This window comes from Drosophila novamexicana, unplaced genomic scaffold, assembly GCF_003285875.2.
Source record: "Drosophila novamexicana strain 15010-1031.04,08,12 unplaced genomic scaffold, DnovRS2.1 tig00000193-arrow-pilon, whole genome shotgun sequence".
NCBI classification, from domain to species: Eukaryota; Metazoa; Arthropoda; class Insecta; order Diptera; family Drosophilidae; genus Drosophila; species Drosophila novamexicana.
The window spans coordinates 4,647,125-4,659,199 of NW_020824787.1; the positions used below are offsets into that span (position 1 = coordinate 4,647,125).

The following is a 12,075-nucleotide window of genomic DNA, read 5'->3' on the forward strand; positions in this document are numbered from 1 at the left end:
TATAGACCTTTACAAACGCAATAATTACGTAGCCCCAATTGAGGAATAACTTGTGTGCGTGTTACAAATGGAGCTATGCAAATAAAAATGTATTATGAATGTTACCATTATCCGAAATCTTTTCATTTCCATGTTGAAAAATATTTTAAAATGATTGACAGCAAGTTTTTAGTTCATATTTAAATTTCGCGCCAAATTCGCGCGTGCGCTTTACAGCACTATGACTTAACAGCCATTTTACAGCATCGTTGCTCATTTAACAGACACCTAACATGTTGGCGTTGCCGGTGAATGGGTAATCAGCCGTTCCCAGTGACGTGTTGCACTGTATTTCTAAATTATATACACTTTAAATATTGTTTAAAACGTTTATAACATGTCGCAATTCGGGCCGAACGATTTTTATACCTCCGGGCCTTCAGCAGATGCTAGCTACAATTTCGATGTGCCTGAGTTTGGCCAGGAACTGTAAGTCGTATTTGACACGCGCCCGCACTTCAATTTGTTTAACAATTGCTTGCGCTCGCTTTACCAAAGCAATTTCCAGAGTTTCGACAACACACAACCTTCGGTGCCGCCGAACTATGATGCCGCCTACAGCAATGCACCAAACCCGGGTCTTGGCGGCTTTTACGATCCAACCGCCTACACAGATAGCAGCTTTGCGCAGGACAAATCTTTCAAACAGGGTGGCGCGGCCGGCGGTGCCGCCACCGGCAACGAGTTCGAGGATGAGCCACCGCTGCTGGAGGGTAAGCACAGCTTGCAGATGCACAAGTAATCCAAGGCTCATGATTTTTATGTGTTTCCTTTTAGAACTGGGCATCAATCCAAATCATATATTCCAAAAGGTAGGAACCGCTGTTTTCTATATTCAAATTTAATTCTAACTTTTCTATTGGTTTGAGTGTTTTGTGGCTGCACTTGAATCATTTTGAAAGTGGACCACTTTAAATCTCGGCAAATTGCATATTTTACGCGAGTCCCTCTGGTGAAATGCCTCACAGGCAGCTCTCAAGATTGCTTCCCTTTGTTGTTGTTGTTGTTGTTGCATGCGCAATTACTTCACCTACTGCATTATTCTTCCTTTGCTCTTACGCATTTCGCTTTTGTTTTCAGTTTTCTAATTTGCAGTTGAAATTGTGTTCAGCAGTAGAGAGAGAGAGAGAGAGAGAGAGAGAGTGAGTCAATGAATGGTGAAGGGAGGTGGGGTGGTGGCGGGCTGCTCGTGCAAAAGAGCGGAAAGAGTGTCCACTTTAGGCCGAGCTTTTCTAGCGCTGCCAACTTCGCGCTGGTCTGCGCTCAGTTTTAATTGAAATTTAAATGTTTTTGCATTTCGCTTTTGTATTTATTTATTGCACGCTGCTTTTGCTCGCAGCCGTTATTTTTATTTTTTTTCTGCGTTCAACTCGTTTGCATTGTTGTTGCTGGGTTGCACTTGTTGTTTTGTCGTTAATGAAGACATATTTTTTCATTGCTCTGTTGTTGTGTTGTTTTTTTTTTAAATAAATAAAACTTTTGTGTTTTTAATTAAACTTTTTCTTTCGTTTTGCTCTATGTAACTTTTCTACACTTTTTTGCCTTTTGTGAAAATTTGCGTTTTTTCCATTTTTTTAGTTCGTTTTTGTTGTGGAATTTATTACGTTTGTGTTAATTGAAAAATGAAAATGTTAATGAGTCTTTTGCCATCATAAAAATTAAGCGAAATACTAATTAAATTGTACACAATACACAACTATGCAGCAGCAAGTGGAAACATAAGTGGAAAACACACGCACAATAACAGATTAAGAGAAAAAAAACGATCGTTTTAATATGGGTCTAACTGTTTTTATAATGGCTTAATGCTCAACAAGGATTAACATTTAAATTCCAGTTTCCAGAGTTAAATGGTCACCATAATTGACTTTCTTAAGCTCTCTTTGGCTTAACATTTAAAAGACAGAGAAAAGAATTTGTTGATAACATTTTGTTAAATTTAAGAGAGTTGAAATCTCTTACTACTTATTTCTGTTCTATTAACAAGATAATGCTAGCGATCGAATATTCTACAGCATCCAAATGCAGGTCTCACTCGCACATTAAAATTTTCGTAAGATCTGAAATATTTCGAATAATTTGTGAATAGCCATTTTAAGTGCATGAGAAAACTCTCTATGAGAAAAATTATGTTTGATATATTTTTTAAGGATTTCCTTTATCATTTTAAACACATTTAAAATGGCCTATTAAAATTATTATAATAATGTTTTTGTATGACAAAAAATAATATATCTATATTTTTGTTGCTGCAAACTTTAATTGTAATTGAACCCGGAACGTTCGACCCTAACTACATTTTTTGGTGTATTTCACTTTTATTAAGTAGATAATGCTAGCTTCGCCAAGAATCATAAGCATCCAGAATCTTTTCTGATTTTATGAGGCGGCAAACTCAAATTCTTAGTTTTTACCCCTTATTTTAAAGAATTTTTTTTACGTTTCTCAAAAAGTGAATTAAAAAAAATATAAACAATGCCATTGCCCTATAGAAATTAATATATTTATTATATTGTATGACCAAAAAGAAAACTATATTTTTATTCAAAGCTTTCGATAAGAAAACTCTTCTCGAAACATCTGTAAACCTCTGATATATTACTCTATATCGATTTTAAGATATACTTTTTTTGAAAAAACAAATTTTATTTAAATTTTATACATTATTGTTATCCTTTGTAAAAACAGTTTAAATAATTTTTGTAATATTCCCCTCGTAAATAGACATATTTCAAATTTAAATCAAAAACAATTATTTCAAATATTTGATTTGAAAAGGAAGTGAAGATTACAATATTAATAGAAATCGAAACATTGAATGCAACGATTTCAACTTCAAATCGCATTTAATGATAAAATTATATCGAATTCATTGCCGGGTCATGAAAAGGTGCCTATTGATAAACGTATGCCAAGGCTTAAAGTCAACTGAATTGAGCTCAGGGCACAAGTGTTTTTGCCAGTAAATGGCGATTGTTTTGGTTGGCAGTCGGTTGTTTCATTTATTTCTGGCCTCGTGGTCTAAACTCTCGTGCGTCAAACATGTTGACAGGCTCGTTCGCTGCTCCGCTGGCTGGTCAGCAATATCATTTATCATCAATTTCCATTTTTCAAATTTCACTGCGAGTACACACCAACACACAAACACACACACACACACACACACAAGCGAAACTGCGTTTTATGGCCGTTGTGTGTGTGTGCGAACAAATGAATTGTGTCGTGTCCTGCCGCAGGTTGTGAATGATGATGGCGGTCTGGCTGTCCCCGGTCGGCGTTGAAATCCTTCACTAGTTGTAATTTTAATAACATTTTCCTTGAATTACAATCTACCAACTGCACGCACACTCTTTTGTTTTAGACGCTGGCCGTGCTGAATCCTTTGCGCGGCACAGACCAACAAATACTCCAGGACACGGACATGGCCGGACCATTGGTATTCTGTCTCACACTGGGCGGCATTCTCCTGCTGGTGGGTACAACCCGAAAGGACTCTCATTTCCTTATGCCTATGCATTGATTGGTTTATGCTCCCTATGTTTCCTTTTATTTCTTATATTCTTACAGAGCGGCAAGGTTACCTTCTCATACATCTATGGCATTGGCGTCATGGGCTGCATATTTTTCTACTGTCTGCTGTCATTGATGGTCACACGCTCGCAAGTGACCTTTGGCGCCGTTGCCTCCGTGCTGGGCTATTGTCTGCTGCCCATGGTCGTGCTGTCGGGCATCAACATTTTAATCACCATTCAGTAAGTAATTGTTGACACAACTGGCTGGCTTTTCTACACCCACCCATCCAATCATCAGCCACATCGACAGCTCCTCCTCCTTCTCCTCCTCCGTTTGCTCCCTTCCGATTTGTATTTATGTTTTTAATTGAAAAGTTGCCAATGCATTGTGTGCCGGGCCGTAATTACAAACTTTGGCTAAGTCAGTCCAGCTGCGACTGCAGCACGTTCAACTACTTAGTTTTGTTTGATTATTGGAACTTGAATATCTCTAGTCTGATTGTTTACAAACTGAATCCATGAGTTCATCGTTGAATTGAATATTCGGGATTAGACTCGGGGGTTTTAAGATGCTTGCCACCTGCTAGATACTCGCCATAACTAGAAATACACATGTTTTTCAGACAACTCAAAGAGCGTAAAAACCCAACAATCCAATATGTGTTTTTAATGGTCCCTTTGAAATCCGATACGCAAAGGATTTTATACGGATAGATAGATATGCATATGTTTTTCGAATGTTCCTTTCTTATACTAAACTTAATTGGCTCACTAATATCCCAACATGTAAAATCAAATTGATGTTATTTCGTTTTATGTTTCTATTGCCCAATTTTTATTTTTTTATTAATTTTCCGAAGATAACGTCTTTGAAAATGTCTCCAATTTGATAAAATTATATTGATTACATTATTGTAAAGCAAGCTCTATATATTATGATATATCCATATAGTTATAAAAAATTTTATCGACCTCAGATTACTTTATTGATTGTAAAGTTAAAATTTTGAATTTATTTCGGCATGCCGAAGATTTCTTTACTTCCCTGATTTTATAAATTTTAGGATAAAAACCTTCGCAAACGGGAACAATTAGTAAACAATTTAGTATTCATATTATAGATATAGAACAATCTGCATATCATGAATAGATAAATATTTAACAGTTTATTTTTTATTTTTTTTTATTTTGAAAAAAGCTAAAACGTGGCTAAAAAGTAAATAACAAATTTGTTTGGTTTTGGTCTGTAATATTCTTCAACTTGTGTTAATTATGTGTGTGTGTGCGTGTGTACGAACGTATGTAGAACACAGGTTTTTAATTTTGTTCTGAGGGCGCTGCACAAAAAACTGGCAACTTAATTTGCGCTTTTAGTGCACTTTGGGGCCAAAAAAAAAATAGAAAGAAAGAAAAAAGTATTCAGCCAAGCGCCCAGCTATGCGCCGTTTAATTTTCGCGCCACTTCGCAAGTGGAGAAGGCCACAGAAAAAGGAGAGCAAAGAGATGAAGTGTGTGTGTGTCCTTGTGTGTGGGTGTGTGGGTGTGTGGGTGTGCGTGTGTTTGTGTTTGTGTGTGTGAGAAAGACACAGTAAGCGGGTGATGTGCCGTGTCCGGATATCCAGAGTCGGGCACGTATTTTCCTTTTCAAATATATGTTCAGCACTTGGTGTATGTATAGTCGCTAGTTTGCCTTTTTATACCCTGTACCCATTGAAAATGGCTAAAGGCAGGTATTATGATTGTGTGTTGCAGTATGTAACAGGCAGCGTAAGACATCCTAGATTCCATTCTTAAGCAGCATCAATAGCGTATGCGATCTGGACACCTGGATCTCAGATGATGTAAGATCGGGAGGCATTCAGTTTGGGGCGTAGATTCTCCTATGCAGATAAAATGTATTTTAAATTATCGAAAACATTTCCTGTTTTACCATGAACATCCGTCATGTTGGGGTTTTTGACCTATCTAGAAGTTCAACAGATTCCAACTTAAATGTTTAGGTTTTCGTTTAGTATACTTTAGGAGTTATAGTCTGGGCTTTGGTATATACACATGCTTGAATGTCATATTGAAACTCTAAATTTCCTTAAAATTTCCTAAAGATCGGACTATAAACTCCGAAGAATTCAAATTCCGTACAGTGTGACCCTTTTGAAGAAGAAACTCAATCAAAAAATTCGGAACTATTCTAGCGCTAACCTTGAACTGAATAGGGCGTATCTTCTAGTCGTTCATAGCCGACTACTGCGCTTTTGCTCGCATTTTTTTGCGCCGAGAGCATCACGCAAATGTTGCGTGCACTGTGCCCAAAACCCGTATGCAGCGTCGCGCCCCCCTCCAACCCAACCAGCCCGTCCAGAGCCCAATCGAGCCTTTGGCCAGAACTCTGGCACGTCATAATTTGAACTGGCGCTAGCACGAAAAGCAACTATTGCCCGAACTTGCTCGACACCAGCAGCGCTTTGTCCACCCCAACCCCAACCCCAACCCCGCCCAACACCCAGCAGCCCTTCTGCCCCGCTTACTCCCTTCCCTTTTTTTTTTCTTTGCTGAAGCTGCCCAATTGCCATTTGGTTGGCCGTTTGCTTGCATTTTTTATTTGTTGGTTTTAAACGCCTGCACTTTGTGCGTGTTTGCTGTGTGTGTGTGTGTTGGGTGGATGGGTGTGTGTATGTGCCAGCGTCTGTTGATGTTCATATACTCGGACTCGTAACTGGACACCCCGCGTACTCGTACCAAATAGCCCCAACCACCCCCTCGCCCAGCAAGTTTACAGTAAATATTTTTGCGATTTTTTTAGACAGACTTTTTAATTGAGTTTGTTTGGTGATGCAAAAGTGCACAAAAATTACACAGACAGCAGTTGGCACTGTGTGTAGAGGGGTTGGCTTGGGTTGGGTTGATGGGGCAGGTGCCTTGGTGCGTTGGGGCGGGGGGATGGTAGCTCACAGCATTGGTTGGATTGGTTTTAGTCGCAAGGCCCTGCGTACTAGGTCCGTTTAGGCTAAGCCAAAAATCACTTGCCACAATCAACAATGCTTGGGGAACTGACAACAGAGAAACAACACAGAATAGCAACAAATATCGCTAGTCGGGTATGCTCGACTAACAGATACCCAGTGCTGTATCTACACTATATGCTTAATTTGATAGTTCCAGCTCTTCTTTGTGAACAACAACGAGGAGTGTGACGATAGTTGGGCAAATAGGCAGAGGAAATGTTCCTCTTAACATTAACAGGATCGACTATCAGATACCCTGTGCTCAATACTATATACTACATTTAATGGTAGCAACTCTTGTAAACTCCACAATCAATAACAACGAGATGATATTTGAGGGCTTAGGGGGAGAAAGCACCACAGAAAAGCAACAGCTATCTCTAGCCGGGTGTGCTCGACTAGCAGATACCCTGTGCTGTATCAATGCTATGTACTAAATTTGATGGTTCCAACCCATGTTAGCTTCAACATTGTGCCCAAAAACCGGGGACAGGGTATTGAAAAGGGAAATTTAAACAGTGCCCCGTGTATGGGTTAGGGTTCAGGTTATGAATAGGTTTTTTAGATGAAAGCGAATGGCGACAGTTTTGGGACCAGGTGACCTCAGGCGCTGAGGCGACCGCAACAAAAATAAAAAAAAAAACAAAATAGAAGAGAAAGGCAATCCATTAAATGGAACAGAGCGGCCTTTGCATTGGGTCATACATATTGTGAATTGCTGTGATTGTTGTTACGACCCTTTGAAAGCATTGCAATTATTTATATACTGTGTATATTGTACAGTTTGTTGGTCAGATTATGTTAAAAACCTCTTTCTAGAAAGCTCTCTAAAAGCTAAATCGATTTTAATTTGGTTGAGATGTCAAATAGTTAAGCAATGGAACAGAAGTTACTTAGCTGCAGGAACGTCCTGGAAGGCACTCTGCTTGACGTGTCAGCAACGTCGTCTGCGGGTGATTTCTTTTAAGCGTATGTCGCTTGGCTAGTTGTTACTTAACAAAGTTCATTCTTTTTTTTTATTAAGTTATATTTTTCAAACTCAACATTAACGAGTTTCACAATTCTCACTGCAAATAGAAAATGTCTACAAGGGTATTTCATCTTCGGTGTATCGAAGATACGCTTACTTTATCGTTTCTATGATCATTGTGTTCAGTTTAATACAAGGAATATTCTTGTTATTTAATAATACAGCTGCTAGTATCGGACTTAGTCTCTATGTAGAGTAGTTACGTGTTCTAGGCTATCCTTTAAGTTCCTGCGCGTAGTTCAGATATGCGAGTATTTCATTTTTCAATTCTCTTTTTCTTTCACTTGAGGCTTTGTAGTTGGGCTGTGTTTGTACATCCTTTGCACAGCGCCTGCTGTCTTTGTTTGCCCTGCTCATTCATTCATAAAATACACAGACACATCATGTACGCACACGCACACGCGCTCGCACACACACACACACACACACTCGCATAGTCTTTGAAATTTTTTTATGGCAAACACTCAGCGTATACTCTTTCCCGTTTGCGTCATGCATATGCATTGTTTATTGATTTTACCGCCAATGTTTCTCTTTGCTTTTCTCTCAATTTTTTTCCCCTTCCGCCCGCCAACTCGTCGTCTCTTTCTAAATCTCTTTGCGCTTTGCAGGGGCACACTCGGCCTAATTGTGAGCGGCATCTCCATACTCTGGTGTGCCATATCGGCCTCGAAACTATTCGCCACGGCATTCTCCATGGACCATCAACAGCTGCTGATTGCCTATCCGTGTGCGGTGCTCTATGGAGGATTTGCGTTGATTACCATTTACTAGGCCGCCCCGAGGCATACCCACGTTTGCTATAACCGTGTGTCTACGGCTGTCTGTGTGTGTGTGTGTGTGTCGTGTTTCTGTATCTGTGACTCGGCTGCGTCTGTGTCTGTATCTGTGTGTGTGTGTTGCAATATTGTGGCATGGTTTTAATTGTCCTGCCCACAGCCACACACTCACTTACAAACACACACATGCACACAAAACATACGTACACATGGCTATAGACATGATAATATTTTAAGAAAATAAGCGCCGATTGCAGATTTGTTTTTCATGTGCTTTTCATCTCTCTTCATTCACTTTTTTTTTTTTTATCATGGCCTCGTAATAAATTTGATTGAGAAAAAATGTTAACAAATTGTAATTGGTTTATTTTTTTTTATTACTGGGCTATCGGTGGAGAATCTTTCATACAGATTAAAGTTTTAATTTGCTGGCATCCTTAAAAAGCGTATTCGGACTGAATGAAGTTTTAAAAGTGCTCGACAAAAAATAATGATAATACAACATTTAAGCTGGAGTCAGTAAGTTGTGGGTTCCACTTGATTGGTAAATGTTATATTCGCTCGCGAGGCCTTTGAATAATATATTTTAATTTTTGAATACGTTGAATAAAGTTTATTATAAGGATATAGAATGGTTTTGTTTATTTTTAAAAATTCTTGGTCAGAGTATTTCAGATGTCAAAAGTCTGATCATTTCAGTTGTCTTAAATATTAATATTAAATATTATAATAATACTCGATGCATATTAAAAGAGATATATATATGTATATTTTAGTAATTTAAGTTAAGTATAAAATAAGGTTATTTTAATATTTAACACAATCATATATTTATATATAATATACTGGTATACTAAGTCGGAAAAATTCAGATCGGATGGCTATATAACGTTTTAGTTTGTTCCTTTTTAGAATACTGGCGGGTATAATCCGGCATTGGCCGTGGTACATATAAAATAGAAAAACAAAGAGCCAAATCTCGTGAAAATCGGATGAGGTTGTGTGGGGTTGTGGGGTTGGGAAATTTTTACCTATTATAGGATATTTAAGAGTACCATTTTCACATGAATTTTGAACAAAAAAAATGTTGCCAAATTTGGATGCAGAATTGATATAGAGGCCAAACCATGAACAAAAAGCCAAACCTTTTGAAAATCGGTTGAGTTTTGACCGAGTTAAGGGGGTGGGAAATATTGACCCATGTCTATATAGGATATTTGAGGGTACCATTTTGACATGAATTTTGACCAAAAATAATGTTGCCAGATTTGGATGCAGAATTGATATAGAGGCCAAGCCATGAACAAAAAGCCAAACCTTTTGAAAATCGGTTGAGTTTTGACCGAGTTATGGGGGTGGGAAATATTGACCCATGTCTATATAGGATATTTGAGGGTACCATTTTGACATGAATTTTGACGAAAAATAATGTTGCCAGAGTTGGATGCAGAATTGATATAGAGGCCAAACCATGAACAAAAAGCCAAACCTTTTGAAATTCGGTTGAGTTTTGACCGAGTAATGGGGGTGGGAAATATTGACCTATGTCTATATAGGATACTAGAGGGTACCATTTTGACATGAATTTTAACCAAAAATAATGTTGCCAGATTTGGATGCAGAATTGATATAGAGGCCAAACCATGAACAAAAAGCCAAACCTTTTGAAATTCGGTTGAGTTTTGACCGAGTTATGGCTGTGGGAAATATTGACCCATGTCTAAATAGTATATTTGAGGGTACCATTTTGACATGAATTTTGACGAAAAATAATGTTGCCAGATTTGGATGCAGAATTGATATAGAGGCCAAACCATGAACAAAAAGCCAAACCTTTTGAAATTTGGTTGAGTTTTGACCGAGTAATGGGGGTGGGAAATATTGACCTATGTCTATATAGGATACTAGAGGGTACCATTTTGACATGAATTTTAACCAAAAATAATGTTGCCAGATTTGGATGCAGAATTGATATAGAGGCCAAACCATGAACAAAAAGCCAAACCTTTTGAAAATCGGTTGAGTTTTGACCGAGTTAAGGGGGTGGGAAATATTGACCCATGTCTATATAGGATATTTGAGGGTACCATTTTGACATGAATTTTGACGAAAAATAATGTTGCCAGATTTGGATGCAGAATTGATATAGAGGCCAAACCATGAACAAAAAGCCAAACCTTTTGATATTCGGTTGAGTTTTGACCGAGTTATGGAGGTAAGAAATATTGACCCATGTCTATATAGGATATTAGAGGGTACCATTTTGACATGAATTTTGACGAAAAATAATGTTGCCAGAGTTGGATGCAGAATTGATATAGAGGCCAAACCATGAACAAAAAGCCAAACCTTTTGAAATTCGGTTGAGTTTTGACCGAGTTATGGGGGTGGGAAATATTGACCTATGTCTATATAGGATACTAGAGGGTACCATTTTGACATGAATTTTAACCAAAAATAATGTTGCCAGATTTGGATGCAGAATTGATATAGAGGCCAAACCATGAACAAAAAGCCAAACCTTTTGAAATTCGGTTGAGTTTTGACCGAGTTATGGCTGTGGGAAATATTGACCCATGTCTAAATAGTATATTTGAGGGTACCATTTTGACATGAATTTTGACGAAAAATAATGTTGCCAGATTTGGATGCAGAATTGATATAGAGGCCAAACCATGAACAAAAAGCCAAACCTTTTGAAATTCGGTTGAGTTTTGACCGAGTTATGGCTGTGGGAAATATTGACCCATGTCTAAATAGTATATTTGAGGGTACCATTTTGACATGAATTTTAACCAAAAATAATGTTGCCAGATTTGGATGCAGAATTGATATAGAGGCCAAACCATGAACAAAAAGCCAAACCTTTTGAAATTCGGTTGAGTTTTGACCGAGTTATGGCTGTGGGAAATATTGACCCATGTCTAAATAGTATATTTGAGGGTACCATTTTGACATGAATTTTGACGAAAAATAATGTTCCCAGATTTGGATGCAGAATTGATATAGAGGCCAAACCATGAACAAAAAGCCAAACCTTTTGAAATTCGGTTGAGTTTTGACCGAGTTATGGCTGTGGGAAATATTGACCCATGTCTAAATAGTATATTTGAGGGTACCATTTTGACATGAATTTTGACGAAAAATAATGTTGCCAGATTTGGATGCAGAATTGATATAGAGGCCAAACCATGAACAAAAAGCCAAACCTTTTGAAAATCGGTTGAGTTTTGACCGAGTTATGGGTGTGGGAAATATTGACCCATGTCTATATAGGATATTTGAGGGCATCATTTTGACATGAATAATGACCAAAAATAATGTTGCCAGATTTTGATGCAGAATTGATATAGATGCCAAACCATGAACAAAAAGCCAAACCTTTTGAAATTCGGTTGAGTTTTGACCAAGTTATGGGGGTAAGAAATATTGACCCACGTCTATATAGGATATTTGAGGGTACCATTTTGACATGAATTTTGAACAATATTTCAATATTTCTTACCCCCAATAACTCGGTCAAAACTCAACCGATTTTCAAAAGGTTTGGCTTTTTGTTAATGGTTTGGCCTCTATATCAATACTGCATCCAAATCTGGCAACATTATTTTTGGTGAAAATTCATGTCAAAATGGTACCCTCTAATATCCTATATAGACATAGGTCAATATTTCCCACCCCCATAACTCGGTCAAAACTCAACCGAATTTCAA

General features: G+C 37.9%; 1 protein-coding gene across 1 annotated transcript; it reads left to right on the forward strand.

Annotated features, from left to right (window-relative positions):
- The first annotated feature begins 306 nt into the window (after window positions 1–306).
- On the forward strand, window positions 307–8,654 carry LOC115758919 (protein YIPF5). The gene is made up of 6 exons (XM_030699718.1): window positions 307–468; window positions 538–752; window positions 817–851; window positions 3,401–3,511; window positions 3,607–3,791; window positions 8,195–8,654. Exons 1-6 carry the CDS (start codon window positions 377–379, stop codon window positions 8,355–8,357), a joined length of 801 nt encoding a protein of 266 aa, XP_030555578.1. The 5' UTR covers window positions 307–376; the 3' UTR covers window positions 8,358–8,654.
- The last annotated feature ends 3,421 nt before the right edge of the window (window positions 8,655–12,075 follow it).